The sequence below is a fragment of the Pararge aegeria genome, chromosome 12, assembly GCF_905163445.1.
Source record: "Pararge aegeria chromosome 12, ilParAegt1.1, whole genome shotgun sequence".
In the NCBI taxonomy this organism is placed as follows: Eukaryota; Metazoa; Arthropoda; class Insecta; order Lepidoptera; family Nymphalidae; genus Pararge; species Pararge aegeria.
This window is the reverse complement of record NC_053191.1, coordinates 16,295,911-16,316,852: the sequence shown is the minus strand read 5'-3', so window position 1 is coordinate 16,316,852 and position 20,942 is coordinate 16,295,911. Positions and strand designations below refer to the sequence as shown.

At 37.9% G+C, this 20,942-nt stretch overlaps 1 protein-coding gene across 5 annotated transcripts in view; it reads left to right on the top strand.

The window, feature by feature from the left end:
* Positions 1-20,087, top strand: part of LOC120628412 (P protein-like) — a 78,819-nt gene extending 58,732 nt beyond the window's left edge. For 4 of the 5 annotated variants that reach the window (XM_039896768.1, XM_039896770.1, XM_039896771.1 and 1 more), the window contains 8 exons: positions 387-522; positions 1,760-1,857; positions 4,018-4,119; positions 11,555-11,648; positions 14,788-14,930; positions 15,686-15,796; positions 17,795-17,942; positions 19,257-19,435. In XM_039896768.1, the coding sequence (XP_039752702.1) occupies positions 387-522; positions 1,760-1,857; positions 4,018-4,119; positions 11,555-11,648; positions 14,788-14,930; positions 15,686-15,796; positions 17,795-17,942; positions 19,257-19,435 (1,011 nt within the window). Of the gene's footprint in view, positions 1-386; positions 523-1,759; positions 1,858-4,017; positions 4,120-11,554; positions 11,649-14,787; positions 14,931-15,685; positions 15,797-17,794; positions 17,943-19,256 lie in introns of all 5 variants that reach the window. The other variant, XM_039896769.1, reaches the window with a different exon arrangement.
* Positions 20,088-20,942: the final 855 nt, after the last annotated feature.

Genomic DNA, 20,942 nt, shown 5'->3' with positions numbered 1-20,942 from the left:
CAGCTTAAACTAATAATTTCGTCAAAAATATTCATGAAAATGCTGTTCTAAAAGCGCAGCGTTAAGACAATATTATTAGCCTACAGCCGCGCGGAGTTTTTCTGCGAGCTAAATTCAACTTTAATACAACACAGGACGGCTCATAATACACTACTCTAGCTAAATTATTGACATGCTGCCTGGAAAGTGCGAGACGCTGCTGGCCCCATTTAACAAACTTTGCTGGCTTGACCTCGTTACTCGCCAGTCCGTGGTGCTGAGTGCTTCTAAAACATACATTTTGTGAAGAGCTACATAGAATATAAATCACCCGTTTACGTTCTTTCGACCAAATAATAAATTTAGCAGAACTCAGCACCATAAATACCTCAATAATTGTGTTTCAGAATATAAACTTCACATCGTTCACGCTGCACATGGGCGTTGGTATCCTGCTGGTGTGCGTGCAGACGTACCTGCAGCTCCGATACATGTTCCGAGACATGAACACGCTTCGACACAGCGTGCCGAGGGACATAGTAGGTAGGGGAACCTCCTTCATACATTTTTTGCTTATTGAATCAAAGGACACGACCAATTTCTGCCCCTTTTTTACCACTACGTCGGCGGAATCGGAATGGATGTGTGGGTCGTCAGCTAAAAAAATCTGTGTGTCTGTGAGTCATCGATGGATTTCTTTGGTCGACCTCGCTCTTGCATTGGTGCACTCTTATACATTGAGGTCCCAAGATTCACAAAGACAATTTGGGAACAGATCTCGTCGGGGGAGGCTTCGACAGTGTCTAGTGCCTACCGACAAATACGTGCCGCCCTTTCGGTTTCAGTCAATATCACCTAATAATTTATATTTTAAGTTTCCCTAACTTTTATTAAACATATATACACCTGACATTGGATAATCTGTATAAAGGCAGATGACAGAAGAAAAAAAAGGTTTTTAGTAAAACTTTACTCCAAATTTTTTTTATCGTTGTAATGTTGAACGTATATGGCATCTCGAATAATAGAAAACCATTGTTTAGACTTGATGTCCAGCGCGCCATCTTGTATCATCTTGAAAGCAGGCTTATTTGGTGAAACTTTTCTTCGTATTTCGCAGTCTTCAGGGCCGTCAGATGCTTTAAACCTTTTTGTATGAAAACCATTTTACTTTTATTACCATTTACATCTTTACATAATATTTGTAAATATGGAGCTACAATATTTCATAATTTCTAACATTACATGCAAAATTAAACTGTCGCGTAGCGTAGGTAGGTACTATGCGCGTGTTGGCCTTTTATCTACAATAGGGTAGTCATAAGTAAACACTTAGAACGTTTTTAATTAATTTGTATGGAAAAATAAATATGCTTCTTTCGATTTAATATTTTTACATGGAATCACCCTTATGAAATATACTTATGCATCGTTGAATATTATTTCGTAATTCTGTTACACGTTGTATATCTATCTATTTGTTTTGTGTTTACGGCAGATTAGAATACAGTTGTCACCACCCCTCGTGTTCCCGCGGGTCTCGTATGAGGGAATATAACGGACAACGGCTAGCAGCATCCTCGGTGCTACTACTACTAACCACTACGAATACCAACCCGCCTACCCAGCATGGTGACTATGAGCAAACCCTTTCGTGCGTGGAGGCCTTTAGTTCAGCAGCGGACTGTTATAGACTATTGACAGCTACGAGTATCTATCTTTCAAGTTTTAAGTAAATTGAAAAACAAAATATCTTCCCTGATCCAAAATATGTTGACAGAGATGCGTCAAGAAATAGGAGTTTGGAAGAGGGCCGCAGCATCCCTCTCATCTTATTCCAGAGATGAAGATATCGTGAGACGTGCGCTAGAAAAAAAAGTAAGTAATTATATAATTTAAAGACCTCATGTGCTCCGCGGCTTATACTGCTTCTTCTATGCGTCGTAGGCTGAATATTCATATATCTTTTTTGAATCGGACTGGTTGTTCCAGACTTAGAAAATATACTTAAACTTCTTGAAGTTATACTTCATTTGGCGCTATGGAGAATAATGATGAGAGTGAATTTTTACGATGCGCGCGCACACCGACACCTGAATTCTACATCGTAAAGTTAGTTCCAGGTGGCATGAAAATCGATAACTGTGTTCAAGTTGTATATTCTAGTATTTTTATATTTAGAACACGTGTTTCGTAACAGTGTGAATAAATAAATATTATTACGTTTATAAAACCTTTTTTATTTAAATAAAATATTTTTGATTAATTTTAATATTTATCGTTAATCACTACTGCATTTTAGTTTTTTTTTTCCATACGCCAAAGAAGTATTACTTCTAACGCGTGTACGTAAGTACACACACTCTGTTTTTTGTAACTTTTATTTATTTAGGTATATAAGCAACGACTTAAAAATGTTGTATAAAATATTTATTTCTTGCTTTTTAGTTGTTAAATCATCTAAAAATAAAGTAGTCTTTTTTTTTGTCAAAAAGTTTTTTTACGTTTTTTAGTGGGTAGTTTTGGAATAAACTAAGTTGTAATAAACCAAATGTCAACTGCTCATAACTCAAAATTCTAATTCAAAATTTCTTTATTTACGTAGGCCTATCACAGGCCCTTATGAAGCGTCCATACATATATGTTTACATTATTGTAAGAGGATATCTTCGTTCTCCAACTTAAACCTAAAGCTACGAGGGTTCCAAACGCGCCCTGGTCTTAGAAGAGCCCACAACAAACTTAGCCGGGTTAATCTTTTTTGTTATCACCATCTCACAGTAAATTTATATTAAGCTATAAAGCTAGAGCAATTCACAAATCACACCCAAGCTTTTTTATCGTTTAAATAATCCTTAATATTACAATAGGATTTTTCTGTAAGCTTACGTTTTATATAAACTTTGAACTTATTGAGAGATAACTCAACGATTTCATTTGGTAATTTGTTATAAAATAATGTACAATTGCCCTTGAATGAATTTGCAATTTTGTGTAGTCTAGTAAACTGCACAACGATTTTATTCAAATTCAAAAAATTCAAAACCCATTTATTTCAAGTAGGCCTAATATAAGCACTTTTGAAACGTCGAGTCTGTCTGTTTGTAGTGATTCTACCACCGGTTCGGAAGGCAGAAACTCAGCAGTTGCTCTATTTTTGCTTATAATATTAAAATTGTTACAGTCCATTTTCTTTTTAAATTTTGTAATGTTTTTATGGACATAAATTAAATTATTTAGTTCAAGGTATTGCTTTTCCCGAGGCCGTAGTGTTGTTTGAGGAGTTCTCCCACCATCTAATTTTTTATTGTGATGAACATAAGTAGCTTTGCAGCCGTATACCATAACGCGTGCAATACTAAGTATTATTCCGGTGTCCATTTTCATTATAAGACCACGTGGTGCTTTTCGAAATAAGATGCACAAGTTCCTTTAAAAAAATACTCAAATTCCTATAGGTGAGTCTAAAGTATTTGAGTCCCCCTCTCCCTTGGGACCCCTCCAATTCACCAAATTAAAAAGGGACCACCTCTGAGGTATAACGTACAAAACAAAATCGGTTTATACGGCGGTTTATAAATTGGCGGAGTAATCTAGCAACAAATATACTGAAAAAAAACAGTCGAGTTGATAACCTCCTCCTTTTTTTTTCATTCGGTTCAAAATAAATTTAGGTTTAGCCACAGAATTAAGAACATACAGAACCCGACTTATATGTAAAGCATCAAAACCACTCCAATTGTGATTCTCGAACAGGCGGTTATTCACTTCAGTCTATTTAGCAGTTGACAGTAATTATTTTAACTCTCATGTATCTGTCCTTTTATCATAAAATGGGGGAAATGGGAAAACTTTGTGAGCTAGCAACATTCCGCGGGTCTGAAGTGAGAAGTACGTGGGGCTTTTCACTTTTTTGGACACAAAATAATGGCTAAATGAATGTTCTTAATTCTATGGGATTGACTGAAAAACAGAAAGATTTTTACGATGAAGAATAAATACGGGGTTCGAAATCAAATGTTGGAAATTCTGTTTCAGGTGCAGAGACTGCAAACTATGCTGTTGAAACGTGAAACCAACAGTGGAAAGTCGAAAGCAGACCCACATTTCTGTTCCACCCTAGCACAGATGAAACAGAAAGTAAGTACCTGCCTACAACAAAACAAAAACACCATAAATAATAATAAATGACTAGACGAAGCATTTGTTATTATACTGCACTTCTACCATAATATTCTGAATTACTCTTTTTAATAATAATAATATTTGTTTATTGTTCAATAAAAAATAGGTACAATTTACATTACATCATGTATAACTTATATCAATGTTATAATTAACACGGGTATACAGAAATCAACTGTCCCTAAGCTAGGTATAAACCTGTGTTATAGGCGTCAGTGCTCTCCTTATAAATATGGCTCGTTTAAAACAAAAAGAAAAAAATAAAGATATGAATTCGCAGGTAACGCTGGTAATCATATTTGTTCTAGGTTTCATATTTTGAACGTTTTATACATATCAGTGTGTGTGTGTGTGTTTGTGTGGGTGTGGGTGTTTGTGTGTGTGCGTGGTTTTGTGTGTGTGTGTGTGTGTGTGAGTGTGTGTGTTTTTTTTTTTAAACTATGCTATTTAAATATCCCTGTGCGTAACCAGGGCGTCAGGGGAGGGTAGCTGAAAATCTCTCAGAAAATGTATGAACTCTCTTAGAAAATGTATGGCGGCCAAAATACAGACAGACATACAAGAATGAAAATAAAATGTCGTTTTGGCTTGTTACGGTTCTAGTTAGGTCTAGTAAAAGATGGAACACGTAATCACAAATTTATTTAGGGTAACAAGGTCAGCGGTCGTGGGTGAAAGGGCCCGTCTATTAGTTCGCTTCCAAATTCTGCAGTGGGCGAGTACTGCCCTTGTAGCCGTTGATTGCGTGGCCCAGAAGGAACAGGCGAAGGCGAGGTGGTCTTCAGCTGCACCAGGAGACGGCACGTTGACGGTGACGTCGACAACCACAGGGAGTCGAACCCGAAGCGAGGCAGGCGAAGACGAGGTGGTCTTCAGCTGCACCAGGAGACGGCACGTTGACGGTGACGTCGACAACCACAGGGAGTCGAACCCGAAGCGAGGCAGGCGAAGACGAGGTGGTCTTCAGCTGCACCCGGAGATCGGCGTCGGAGGTGACGTCGACAACAACAGGGAGTCGAACCCGGAACTTGAAACTTGAAACTCGAAACTTGAACTCGAAACTTGAACTCGAAACTCGAACTTGAGACTTGAAACTCGAACTTGAGACTCGAAACTCGAAACTCGAAACTCGAACCCTGGAATTTTCGTCCAGCGTGTGAAAAATAATTCCGCTTCAACTCGTCTGATTGCGAACACGTGGCTCAGCTAAGCGGCAAGCACTGCGCAAGATGGCGGATGCGTTGTTCACAATCAGACGGAGTTTACATTATGAGAGCGTGAGAAGCATTCAAATAAAACAATAGACATTAAGACTAATATTAATTAAAAGATAGCAAATAGCAAAAGGTACGTGAGGTTATTAGCAAAATACAGAGAACTACTATAGTATGAGAATCTGGGAATTTATCGAAATAGGGACTTAATTATAAAAAAAATAGGAATTAAAACATTTAGATGAAATTTTAACAAAGAATATGCAAGGATTAAGCCAAATATGATCGATTGCATGGGTCAATGTGCGAGAACAAAGAACAAAGGCAACGAGCGCAATGGCCGACCCGCATGCGTGTAATTTACCTAATTAAAAGATATTCTAACGTCTAAACTTTAAGGAATCGTTCAACACTTACCCGATACACGGGGCCTAGATAGCATCCCTAAGGACTAAGGCAAAAAAAACAGTAATCAAGTGAGAGTCGTAAGAAAAATAACGCGGCGGCGGCCGCACAGCGGCCGCGCGGCGTCCAGCCTCTAGCAGAGACCTGGGCGACTGACGAGCCGTGCGAAGTTAGAAAGCCGCGAGCGCGGTTGGTCCCCGCGCACCGCTCCCCTCGCGCCGGGATACCAGTTTCGCGACATTTCGGAAGATTGCCCGCGCGCAAATTCCAACAATATTATTATAAAATTTATGTAACGTAATTAAATAGACATTTATTACGTTACATATCCCCCTCGCCCACCAAGGATTTCACTCTACCCAAGTGAAATCCGCTAGTACTCTCAGTAACGTCCGTACAATACTCAATCAGACCCAACTTTCAAATTTTTTCATACTTCACGCATACAATGAAAGCAACAGTATTTGTATCTGAAATACTGACGCATCCTTCCACGATTAAAGTTAATGGTTGTAAGAAGACCATAGACTCTTGTAGGACTCTCAGTAACGTCCATACAATACTCAATCAGACCTAACTTTCAAATTTTTTCATACTTCACGCATACAATGAAAGCAACAGTATTTGTATCTGAAATACTGACGCATCCTTCCACAATTAGAGTTAATGGTTGTAAGAAAACCATAGACTCTTGTACAAACTTAGTTATAGATGAATAACGAATGGCGATGAGAGGAAAATAGCATAATATTGTGTATTAAAAGATAAAAAAAAAAAAAAAACTAATTTGACAATACGCGTGATTTTAAGTCTTTGACATGCCAGGTTCCTAGATCCTTTCCAGTCATGTCTTGTAAAACATAAACTAAAGGAGACTTCTTAGCAGTTATTTTAGCCTTTGAGTTCTCAGAAGTGCACTTCTGTCCGAGGATGACGAGAAGTGACAAGAACTTAAACTCGAATGCCATCACAAAAAAAAAAATTTTTTTTTTTTTTTTGACAAAAAGAAAAAATAAAGAAAACGGTTAAGTGTTGAGCGAATCGCGACGAGAAAAAAAAAGAAACTAAATACTCCGTCTGTTACAAATTAATTTAAATTAAGTAACGTCTTGGTTGATTCGAAAAGCAAAATAATCAAAATAAGAATTATTATTGCAACTATTGTGTACGTAAGGACAAATAAAATTTAAGCAATTAAAAAATTGAAAAGAGTTAATTACAGGTACGTAATACGTACACCTTAGTTGCTGGCAACCAAAATTAAAAAAAAAAAAAACGTTTCACAAAAATAATAAAAAAAAACAAAGCACACACACCAATTTTACCACTACAAACTTTGGAAGCAAAATAATGACCATTATTACCACGTAGAGGGCGCCAGTGTTGCTGGGCCTAGTTATGGTCTAAATTAGGCCGGTCAAATAAATTAATTCCAAAAAGTGTAGTGGGCGAGTACTTCCGTCCGAGGATGACGTAGCCCAGAAGGAACAGGCGAAGGCGAGGTGGTCTTCAGCTGCACCAGGAGACGGCACGTTGACGGTGACGTCGACAACCACAGGGAGTCGAACCCGAAGCGAGGCAGGCGAAGACGAGGTGGTCTTCAGCTGCACCAGGAGACGGCACGTTGACGGTGACGTCGACAACCACAGGGAGTCGAACCCGAAGCGAGGCAGGCGCAGACGAGGTGGTCTTCAGCTGCACCCGGAGATCGGCGTCGGAGGTGACGTCGACAACAACAGGGAGTCGAACCCGGAACTTGAAACTTGAAACTCGAAACTTGAACTCGAAACTCGAACTTGAGACTTGAAACTCGAACTTGAGACTCGAAACTCGAAACTCGAAACTCGAACCCTGGAATTTTCGTCCAGCGTGTGAAAAATAATTCCGCTTCAACTCGTCTGATTGCGAACACGTGGCTCAGCTAAGCGGCAAGCACTGCGCAAGATGGCGGATGCGTTGTTCACAATCAGACGGAGTTTACATTATGAGAGCGTGAGAAGCATTCAAATAAAACAATAGACATTAAGACTAATATTAATTAAAAGATAGCAAATAGCAAAAGGTACGTGAGGTTATTAGCAAAATACAGAGAACTACTATAGTATGAGAATCTGGGAATTTATCGAAATAGGGACTTAATTATAAAAAAAATAGGAATTAAAACATTTAGATGAAATTTTAACAAAGAATATGCAATGATTAAGCCAAATATGATCGATTGCATGGGTCAATGTGCGAGAACAAAGAACAAAGGCAACGAGCGCAATGGCCGACCCGCATGCGTGTAATTTACCTAATTAAAAGATATTCTAACGTCTAAACTTTAAGGAATCGTTCAACACTTACCCGATACACGGGGCCTAGATAGCATCCCTAAGGACTAAGGCAAAAAAAACAGTAATCAAGTGAGAGTCGTAAGAAAAATAACGCGGCGGCGGCCGCACAGCGGCCGCGCGGCGTCCAGCCTCTAGCAGAGACCTGGGCGACTGACGAGCCGTGCGAAGTTAGAAAGCCGCGAGCGCGGTTGGTCCCCGCGCACCGCTCCCCTCGCGCCGGGATACCAGTTTCGCGACATTTCGGAAGATTGCCCGCGCGCAAATTCCAACAATATTATTATAAAATTTATGTAACGTAATTAAATAGACATTTATTACGTTACATATCCCCCTCGCCCACCAAGGATTTCACTCTACCCAAGTGAAATCCGCTAGTACTCTCAGTAACGTCCGTACAATACTCAATCAGACCCAACTTTCAAATTTTTTCATACTTCACGCATACAATGAAAGCAACAGTATTTGTATCTGAAATACTGACGCATCCTTCCACGATTAAAGTTAATGGTTGTAAGAAGACCATAGACTCTTGTAGGACTCTCAGTAACGTCCATACAATACTCAATCAGACCTAACTTTCAAATTTTTTCATACTTCACGCATACAATGAAAGCAACAGTATTTGTATCTGAAATACTGACGCATCCTTCCACAATTAGAGTTAATGGTTGTAAGAAAACCATAGACTCTTGTACAAACTTAGTTATAGATGAATAACGAATGGCGATGAGAGGAAAATAGCATAATATTGTGTATTAAAAGATAAAAAAAAAAAAAAAACTAATTTGACAATACGCGTGATTTTAAGTCTTTGACATGCCAGGTTCCTAGATCCTTTCCAGTCATGTCTTGTAAAACATAAACTAAAGGAGACTTCTTAGCAGTTATTTTAGCCTTTGAGTTCTCAGAAGTGCACTTCTGTCCGAGGATGACGAGAAGTGACAAGAACTTAAACTCGAATGCCATCACAAAAAAAAAAATTTTTTTTTTTTTTTTGACAAAAAGAAAAAATAAAGAAAACGGTTAAGTGTTGAGCGAATCGCGACGAGAAAAAAAAAGAAACTAAATACTCCGTCTGTTACAAATTAATTTAAATTAAGTAACGTCTTGGTTGATTCGAAAAGCAAAATAATCAAAATAAGAATTATTATTGCAACTATTGTGTACGTAAGGACAAATAAAATTTAAGCAATTAAAAAATTGAAAAGAGTTAATTACAGGTACGTAATACGTACACCTTAGTTGCTGGCAACCAAAATTAAAAAAAAAAAAAACGTTTCACAAAAATAATAAAAAAAAACAAAGCACACACACCAATTTTACCACTACAAACTTTGGAAGCAAAATAATGACCATTATTACCACGTAGAGGGCGCCAGTGTTGCTGGGCCTAGTTATGGTCTAAATTAGGCCGGTCAAATAAATTAATTCCAAAAAGTGTAGTGGGCGAGTACTTCCGTCCGAGGATGACGTAGCCCAGAAGGAACAGGCGAAGGCGAGGTGGTCTTCAGCTGCACCAGGAGACGGCACGTTGACGGTGACGTCGACAACCACAGGGAGTCGAACCCGAAGCGAGGCAGGCGAAGACGAGGTGGTCTTCAGCTGCACCAGGAGACGGCACGTTGACGGTGACGTCGACAACCACAGGGAGTCGAACCCGAAGCGAGGCAGGCGCAGACGAGGTGGTCTTCAGCTGCACCCGGAGATCGGCGTCGGAGGTGACGTCGACAACAACAGGGAGTCGAACCCGGAACTTGAAACTTGAAACTCGAAACTTGAACTCGAAACTCGAAACTCGAACTTGAGACTTGAAACTCGAACTTGAGACTCGAAACTCGAAACTCGAAACTCGAACCCTGGAATTTTCGTCCAGCGTGTGAAAAATAATTCCGCTTCAACTCGTCTGATTGCGAACACGTGGCTCAGCTAAGCGGCAAGCACTGCGCAAGATGGCGGATGCGTTGTTCACAATCAGACGGAGTTTACATTATGAGAGCGTGAGAAGCATTAAAATAAAACAATAGACATTAAGACTAATATTAATTAAAAGATAGCAAATAGCAAAAGGTACGTGAGGTTATTAGCAAAATACAGAGAACTACTATAGTATGAGAATCTGGGAATTTATCGAAATAGGGACTTAATTATAAAAAAAATAGGAATTAAAACATTTAGATGAAATTTTAACAAAGAATATGCAAGGATTAAGCCAAATATGATCGATTGCATGGGTCAATGTGCGAGAACAAAGAACAAAGGCAACGAGCGCAATGGCCGACCCGCATGCGTGTAATTTACCTAATTAAAAGATATTCTAACGTCTAAACTTTAAGGAATCGTTCAACACTTACCCGATACACGGGGCCTAGATAGCATCCCTAAGGACTAAGGCAAAAAAAACAGTAATCAAGTGAGAGTCGTAAGAAAAATAACGCGGCGGCGGCCGCACAGCGGCCGCGCGGCGTCCAGCCTCTAGCAGAGACCTGGGCGACTGACGACTGACGAGCCGTGCGAAGTTAGAAAGCCGCGAGCGCGGTTGGTCCCCGCGCACCGCTCCCCTCGCGCCGGGATACCAGTTTCGCGACATTTCGGAAGATTGCCCGCGCGCAAATTCCAACAATATTATTATAAAATTTATGTAACGTAATTAAATAGACATTTATTACGTTACAGGCTTCAGTATCGATTATAGAGCCCTCTAAAAAAATAACACAAAACACTTGTCCTACCCTATACCAGAAGCTACGTCCATGTAAATATCACTTGCTTTAACGGTGAAAGAAACCTGTATATAGTCCAGAACGTTCTCAAAGACGTCTGAAGTTTAACAATCCGCACTTGGCCAGGCGTTGTAGACTACCCTTTTCATTCTGAGAGGAGAATCGTGCTCTATTGCGTGCCGTTAATGAGTTACTGATGATGATAATAAAAAATCTGATTGGGGACTCTGTAGGTAAACGAAACTTACAGTAACATACATATACAGTATTTCAAACATTATTTTATCGATCAGTCCCTCGCGACTTTGGCCCCGTATAAGTCAACCTTTAAAGATAGAAATATGACTTTGATTAAGAACCTTTAAATGGAAACATCTTTGTCGTCATGATTTTATCGAAACTTTAACCGTTTACGCAGCCCACTCTGCGAAAGCTCTCAAAAAGAATAAAACCTCCGAATTTGAAAAATTCTTCAATGGCGTTACGCTCCTGCTGGACTTATCGTGATGATATATATCATATATATCATCTCATTCTCTCGTATAAAAAAGGAAGGCTCTTTACACATATACATACCTCGATAAATAGGCTATTAAACGCTGAAAGAATTTTTCTAATCGGAGCAGTAGTAACTGAGATCATCGCTTTCAAGTATACGAACAAACAAACTCTTCAGTATTATATATTATAAGTATAATATTGTTTTGTTTTGCAGTACCGCATCAGAGACAAACAGCTGCTTATCAAATCTGCAGTGTGCGTCGCTTTTGTGGTCGTAGTGTTCTTTCTTCACGCAATACCCGAATTACGTAAGTTTTTTTTATTTACCTTTCATGTCTTAAGAATTTAGCTTAGGTGTTCATCTTGGCCTTGAGAAAACTCGCTTTACTTTATCCCTTAAGGATGTAATCTCAAAAATGTCTCATCCATATGAATCTATAGTAATCTATTTAACATAGTATAAAAAGGTTCTCTCCTGTGCGAACGCTTAGATGTTTTAAACTTCGCAACAAACTTCAGTTTTCAGCAATAGAAAAAGGTTTATATGTACTATTCTACGTTTTGACGACCTCTCTGGCGCAGCGGTTAGTGCTGTGGTTCTAAGCTGGATGTTCTGGGTTCGATTTCCTGCAGGGGCAAATTCAGAATTTATAATTTCTGTATTTCCTCTGGTCTGGTCGGCTTCAGCCGTGACCGCCGATATAAACGTGCTGCTAAGCAATTTCGCGCTCCGGTACGATGTCGCGTAGATTAGGCGTTAAACCATTCCCCTAATCTACGCGTATATAACTCGCATAATGTTATAATGTTTATCTATATATTATAAGTATTTATGTATGTTATTCATAAAAAAATATTCATTAGTTATCTTAGTACCCATAACACAAGCTACGCTTACTTTGGGACTAGATGGCGATGTGTGTATTATTCTAGTATATTTATTTATTTATTTTATTTACTTACCATCTTGCACTACCACTTATCACTTACCATCAGGTGAGATTACAGTCAAGGGCTAACTTTTAGAGGAATAAATAAAAACACGCATACTATAGGAGAAAAAAGATAATATGATCTCGTAACAAACCTATTTCTAACTTCACGATATAGATTCAAATAACGTACCTCACATCCCTACTTCCCTATCCCTATCCCTATCCCTACTAATATTATAAGTGTGAATGTAAGTTTGTTTGTTACGCTTTCATGCAAAAACTACTAAACCGATCATCATGAAACTTTGTACACATATTTTTGGAAGTGTTAGAATTAATAAAGGATACCCTTTATCCCGAAATTAAGCTGAGTTCTTTTGGGAGAGGGGTAGAAGGTGTTTGACGATTTTATACCATAACGCCGTCAAATGATAACCGATTTAAATAACTACTTTTGTACTTTAGAGGTTATAACGTCTGTTTAATTTTGCCCAAATTTCGTGTACATCTGATGAATGTGATTGGAGATAGAGGACACAACTCCTCAGCGGACGGCAGCCAACCCGTTATTTAAGGCTTAGCTATCCTAAATACATAAAGTGCGTAGAATTACACCTAAATCGAATGCCAAGTGCCTTTCGAAAAACAAAAACAAACGCAGACGAAGTCGCGGGCAACAGCTAGTTAGTATATAAATTCTTTAATTCTTATAATCCACACCAAACAGACCTTCGGCAATGTACCCTCTACGTAATTGATACTATCCTGAGGATGCTCCGGTTTCGGAGCGAAGCGTGTGCTAAAAAAATATAAAAGAATGGAAGGCCCAGGTATTCAGATATTCACTTCAATACCCACAATGTTCAGGATGGCACTTAGATCTTTCATTAATTAACAGTATTATTGAAGCTAAATACCTAGTTTCTTATATTAAAGTATTCATTTTATAAAAGACATCATTAAAGCCCACCAACCTGCTTTAGAGCAGTGTTATGGGTCTGTACTCTATAAACCTGACTTCCCAAGGAGTGAAATAAAACAACTAGACTGACTCTAATACTGTATATTAGGCTTCTCTATAATTCATATTACTTGTTACCTTCAAATGACTCTACTACCAGTTCGGAATGCTGTCTTCGGCAGAGAAGACCACTGGCAAGAAACTCTACCGTTGCTCTTTTATTCAATCAATTAAAACAACTTATAAACACAATTACAACATTGTCATATGTAATAACGCTAGGCCCTTTGATACAAGACACATAAGACAGGTCGAACATAACTACTATTATCACTTATAACATCAGGACTTTTGGAACAAGTTGTTTGTATAGAGCAACCTCTGCTACATAAACTGTCGGTATAAAGTTATGCTAGGGCTCCATATATGATACCTAAATAAACCAAAAGATGATATATACTTATCTGATGCAACATCAGGTACAACCATAGTACCAACAACTTTTAACAACTTATCTCAACACCATCACCAGTATATACGACTCTTGTTTTGCCACAACAATATTTCGTTAAGTATGTCGTTTCCATTATAAATCATCTATTCCCAATTTGTAACGTTCTATCCACAATACTTTACTTAATCTTCTATTCTCAATTCATTAATTTAAATCCGTCCTCACTTTTCTTTGCCGCCAATCTAACTTGTCAAACTCGCGTCTCCCGCCATAGATCCTATACTTTTATTTGACAGTCTACTAAAGTCCATTATTCTATTTTCAATACATTATCAATGAGTATACAAACTATGATTTGTTGATATATTTAATATAATCATCGGGTTTATCATAGATAAAGTGCTGTAATTCCCTATTTCCTAACACGTGCGTAGAGGGTACATTGCTGAAGGTCTTTTTGGTGTGGAGTATCGGGATTGAAGAAATTATCAGATTGTCTTGCTTTTCGCGGAATGAAGCAAATTAAGCTTTATTTTCATAATGTACTAGCTATTGCCCGCGACTTCGTCTACGTTTGATTTTGTTTTTTGGTGTGGTTTAGTTGTAGTTCTGAAAAAAAAATTAAGTATTCAGCATCGCTAGGCCTTAAAGGCGGGGGGTTTGCTGCAGCAGGCCTTCAGAAAGTTTGGGCAAAATTAAACACATATTATAACCTCTAAAGTACAAAAATAATTATTTATATCGGTTATTATTTATAATTTGAGTGTTTGACGATTTTACACAATATGTTATGGTTTAAAATCGTCAAACACTTTCATCCCCTCTCCCAAAGGAACCGAGCTTAATGTCGGGATTTAAAATATCCTATATTACTTCTAACACTTCCAAAAATATGTGTACAAAGTTTCATGAGGATCGGTTTAGTAGTTTTTGCGTGAAAGCGTAACAAACAAACTTACATTCACATTTATAATATTAGTAGGGATAGGCATAGGGATTAGGTAACAAATTTCCGTGATGGAACCGCCATTCCTACAAGCAAGAATAATAGAAACAGCAAATAATTTCCAATCTGGTTTTTATTCTATTTCGTTCAGAAAGGCTATCTCTTGGCTGGACTGCGCTGCTTGGAGCACTATTGCTTCTACTTCTAGCAGAGAGAGAGGACTTGGAACCTATTCTGGCTAGAGTGGAGTGGTCTACCCTTCTGTTCTTTGCTGCCTTGTTCGTGATGATGGAGGTAAGCCTACTTCTTCTTTGTTACGCAATTTTTTTTTGTCTTCTTCCGAATGTCAAATTATTAACGGCAGATAGAGAGAAAATATACCTACTATACAATAAGGCCCTAATGCCCCTAAAGACGGCCAAGGCAATGCCTAAGTATGAAACTAGATGATTACTAGGCATAAATTTACCTTTTCACTAGGCAACTCTTTTAACCTAACTTTTTTGGTTCTTGCCACAAGGTGTGGTATTTTGTGTTTTTTATTATCATATTTAGATACCAGCATTACATACTTCAGCATTTTGCATTGCATCCGACTCAGGCTAGGTTTAGTTAAAACAGGCATAAGTGTTTCTGTTCTTTAAATATTATATACACATCTAAATAAATACTAAATATTTACTATGACAATACACATATCTCCATCTAGCCCAAAGTGCGCGTAGCTTATGTTATGGGTGCGAAGATGACAGATGAATATTTTTTTATGGAATAATAAACATAAATACTTATAAAATACACATAAACACCAAGATACTGAGAGTCATTCCTGTTCATCACATAAACATTTTCCAGTTGTGGGAATCGAACTCACGGCCTCGGACTCAGAAAGCAGGGTCGCTGCCCACTGCGCCAATCGGCCGACAAATCTGTGTGCCATGTTTCATTTCAATCAACAATTAACTATGGATTTTATATAATAGTTTTTTTTTATGACGAAAAAGAAATAAGACCCGTGGGATGACATTTTAAACTGTCAAATTTTACAGGTTCTATCAAAGTTGGGACTGATAGCTTGGATCGGAAGCTTAACTGAATCCCTTATATTGAAAGTCGGTGAAGAATCCAGACTCTCAGTGGCTATTATGCTTATATTGTGGGTAAGTGATGGAAAATCTTATACTAATTTATATAAATCTGAAGAGATTGTTTGTTTACTTGAACGCGTTGATCTCAGGAACTACTGGTCCGACTAGAATAATTCTTTCAGTGTTAGATAGCCCATCAAGGAAAGCTATAGGCTATATATCATCTATCGGTCACGCTGAGACCAATAGAACCATAGCACCAATGAAGAATGTTTCAAAATCGGGATTTATTTATTTATTTTATTTATTTATTATTTATATAACATAAATTGTGACTGTGAACTTATGATAAATGAAGTGTAAAAAGGAAAGCCTATCTCTATAAGAAATCTCTCTTCCAGCTACCCCAGGAGTGAGTAATATGATTTTATTGTGGTAAAGCTCAAAGAAAAGAACAATATACTAAATGATAAGTACTAAAAATATGCAATATATCTAAATATTAATAAGATTTGTTTCCTATTGAGAGCTTTCGCTGCTTGCGCTGTTAAAGTTCCGATAAAATCATGACCTATCCCAAGTTTCGTTCTCCTTTAAAAGTTCTAAAAAAAAATCCGCGATAGCATATGTCTATCTATTAAGGTTGACTTATACGCGGACGCAGTCGCAAGAGATTGCTAGTACGTTATTTGTTGAAGTGACAATGCAGTTAAGTTTTATCAGCCAATGAGTAACCTTATTCTAATTGTGTTATAGGTAGGCCTAGTTATAGCACACCATCTCTCCTGTCGTAGCACCACTGTAATTTTAAGTAGATTTGGGGATTTTTTTAATTTCTCAATTACAGCTGATTTGCGCAGAGGGAAGCGACCCAATTTTTTTTTTATTTTTTATTAGTATACTACGACACATCGCCATCTAGCAACAAAGTAAGCGTAGCTTAGTCAGTTAGTTATGGGTACTAAGATAACTGATGAATGATTATTTCTATTTATAAATATTAATAGAAATAATGAATATTTTTATGAATAACTAGCGTACCCAGCCCGCTTCGCCGGGCTAGAATTTGCTTTATTTTATTTAAACAATAAACTTACATCATTAAATTTTTAATTTAAGTCTCATAATATATTAAATCATTTATTTCTCTCCGTATTCATTCTCTTCTATTCTCTTCTCGAGCGGGTGAAGATCATAATCTACACCCAACAATAGAATATCATCATAGTAAATAAAAGCTGAATTTGACAGTTTGACAGTTCAAAAATAGGAGTGCTCCGGTCGTCACCAAACTTTACAGGATTACACGCCAGGTCAATCCGGAGATTCCCTGAAAGTTTTATTGAAATCGGTCCAGCCGTTTCAGAGCCTATACGGAACCTACCCACACACTTTCTCTTTTATATATATAGATAGATATACATAAATACTTATATAAATAAACACACAGCCACCGAAAAGCATTAATGTTCATTACACAAAAGTTTTCCAGTTGTGGGAATCTTCCTTGGACTCTTTGCCCACTGCAACACTCTAAAAAAAAAATGGTTATTCCTAACAAGATAGTGATTGTTGTGATCAAGCATCTTGATTCCATACGAGCCTAAAAAGAACATAGATACATCAAATAAGATGATAATGATTGTTTATCATAATTCAATGGACTGGGCAACTGTATTGCTCCTATTATTGTTACTTAACTAAGGCATATTCTTAACTGATTCAATTTACGTACTTGTTTAAGCTAAATAATTAAAATAGATTTAATCATACAAAGAAGTAAATAATAATAGAAACAACGTATTTATTTGTTAGAATCAATGAACATACCTACATTGTTAGCTCAATCTATAATGAACTTGCTGCTATATCAGCTCAGCTTTTGTTGTTATGTTTATTATCATAATTGTTATAATTTATATTACGTCAACTAAGAGAAAATCTCTCTTAGTTGACTTTCTTTTTTTAGAGTGTACTGTCGGCCGTCAATATTATGCTACCCGTGCCCAATAGTGGATCGGAAATGGTCTGATAATTATGTGACTAATTAGGCCATCGATTTATTTCAAGGTTTCAGGCTTAGCATCAGCCTTCGTCGACAACATCCCATTAACCACAATGATGGTGCGTGTGGTGGCAGCACTCGCGGATCCAAGCGGACTTGCGCTTCCTCTACCCCCTCTCGCGTGGGCACTAAGCTTCGGCGCCTGCCTTGGAGGTAGACCTTAACCACATCTTAAACCTCCTGTTGGGCTAGGATGTGCGCAACGAGAGAGTTATCTCTACCTTATTTCGTCAATATAGAAAAAGAGATAACTATATCGTGGTGCGCATGCTAGCATTACTGGTAACATTAATTATAAGATTTCAGTCTGTGTGTTTATATAATATAATAACTAACTATTACAGTTTTTTTTCATCCGTGGGAGCCATTGGTTTTCTGGGATAAAAAGTATCGTATGTTGCTCTCCATTCTTAAAACTAATTCTATGTCAAATATCAAGTGTATTGGTCGCTTGGTTAGGGCGTAAGAGAATGACAAACAGACACATTTTCGCACTTATAATATTAGTAAGGATAATTAATGGATTAAGTTTATGATCCAAGTATAAACAGAACAACTTCCCAGGGCATGCCAATTGCAAGCAAAGTGCCATATGTGTCCATTAGCTTGAGGCGCAGGTGTTATACCCCATGTACCTGAAATAACACCGGCAACCATGCCCTTCGGACTGGAACACAGCATCGCAACAATACTGCTTGGCTGCATAAGCAAGGCGATAGTACTTCCCCGGACGAGCTCTGTCACAAACAACTCTACTACTAAGTTTTATGCCATATCGTTTACAGCATAATAAGCTTTATTTTTACCCGCGGCACACAAACGACGGGGTATTTAACGTGTCTGCGTGTGTAAGTGGCATATAGCTCCCGAACGGATAAACCGATTTTGTTTTTTTATTTTAAAGGTTTTTTATCAAAATTAAGCTTAATTTGCTATACTCCGCGAAAAGCAGGAGAATCTGTGTCTTTTCTCTTTATGTATCTTTACAATTATTCATTGTAAAGTCAACATCTCCTGATGATGCTCCGGTTTCGGAGCGAAACGTGCGTAGAGGGTGTATTGCCGAGGATCTGTTTGGTGTGGAGTATAAGGATTGAAGAAATTATAAATTACACCACACAGATTCTCCTGCTTTTTGCGGAGTATAGCAAATTAAGCTTAATTTTGATAATATATCATGGATTTCCGCAAAGTAACGCCTGCTTCTATACAATACGCGAGTTTTTTGGTTGTTTGATGAAAACCCGTCCAAGATGGTCGCCGCCACAACATGGCGTATATGCGTATCCAATGAAAAGGCTGGACAATTAGAACACATATACATATGATAAATTTTAAATCCAAGATGGCCGCAACAACAAAATTTCGAATTAATTTTTTTCACACAGCTCTCCCATATGGATATCAAATAAAAGGTTGTGACTTGACTAGTGTTAGAGGTTTTTTAATTTATTTTTTTGTGTCCAGGTAATGGCACGTTGATCGGCGCGAGCGCGAACGTTGTCTGCGCAGGCGTTGCAGAGCAACACGGGTACAGGTTCACCTTCATTCAGTTCCTCAAGATCGGCTTTCCCATCATGCTGGGGAACCTTCTCGTGGCCTCCGTGTATCTGCTGCTATGCCACAGTGTTTTCTCCTGGCACTGACGCTTCTGCGGCGTGTTCGGAACATCCTTTCATATAGTCATCGTTATCAACCCATTAACGGCTCTCAGGGCACGGGTCTCCTCTAAGGATGAGAAGGGTTTATTCTATCACTTCTTCTCGACATCACATGCTCAGGATGAGAAGGGTTTATCGGCCGTAGTCTACCACTTCTTCTAGAGTTCACAAACTTTGTGGAGAACTCGAACAATTACCTTCGCCGTTAAAGCAAGTGCAATTCAATTGCTTAAAACGCACATAACTCCGCAAAGTAATGCACGCTTGGACCGAACTCGATCTCCCAGATATGGAAGCCGAAGTCCTAACCACGAGGATTACCTATCCTTATCCTAAACATGGCCTGTTAATAGATCATCCAAAAGTGAGTTAACACCGCAGGCGAAAGTTTTTATCACAATTCGCCCTACCTACATTCCCAACGGTCTCCCCATATGTATCAACTCTTTGGTGCAGTGGTGAGCGCACTGGTCTCATAACTGGTAGTTCCTGGCTTCAATCCCCGTAAGAAGCATTTGGAAATTAATATTTCTGATTTTTCTCTGTAGGGTTAGCATGCGCGCCACGAGATAATTATCTCTACCCGTTCCTCGTATTCTTTTTATAGAGAAAGACGACATAATAGGTAGACATAACTCTCTCGCTGCGCGCATGCTAGTACTAGTGGTCTTCTTGTTACCACCAAACCGGCAAACGTACCTCTGGGTTAAAGCTCACAATTGTAATAGGTTAGCCCGCTACCATATTAGAATGCCTCGTCACTTATCATCAAGTGAGATTGCAGTTAACAGTGTGTGTATTGTAGTGGAATAAATGAAAATTGACTCAGAATCGGAGGTGTGGTATACATACGAGTCCCAAAAGATTTTTGTAAAGTATTTTTGTAATAATATATTTTGAAAACGATTAAAAAATGTATATTTTAACGATAAAATTATAAATTTATCTAGATATGTTTTATCGATACCTTAACCCGCCATTCCAAGTTGGAACAGCTGGAAAGTCTATGACATTAAATTCTATAAGGGAGGAGTCGTGTATACAACAGTCGTACATTCATTAGGTCGACGATAATGATGAATGGCTATTATAGCGCTCTTGTACAGCTTTAAGTACGTACTATAGCCACTATACAGTTATACTAGCACTTTAAATATCATTCTTCAAACATTCTGGGATGGCTGTCAATATCTTAAACTAAGATTCTTCAACAGTATTAGGATAGTTTTGAGTATTTATATAACTACGGTAAGGTTAACAAAACCTCAAAAAGGATGTATTTTGTAAATAAAATTGTCTGTGCCTTCTTAGCTCTGTATATTAGAATACGTATTTAGAATAAAACTTATATTACAGATGCCTTACGTATAAAGTGCAAAAAATAGACCCGAACAAAAACATATTATGTAAGCAAAATTGCTATTTTAATGATAGTTTTTAAGATGTTATTTATTTATATTTTATAATAATCAATATAAATTATTAAAAATTA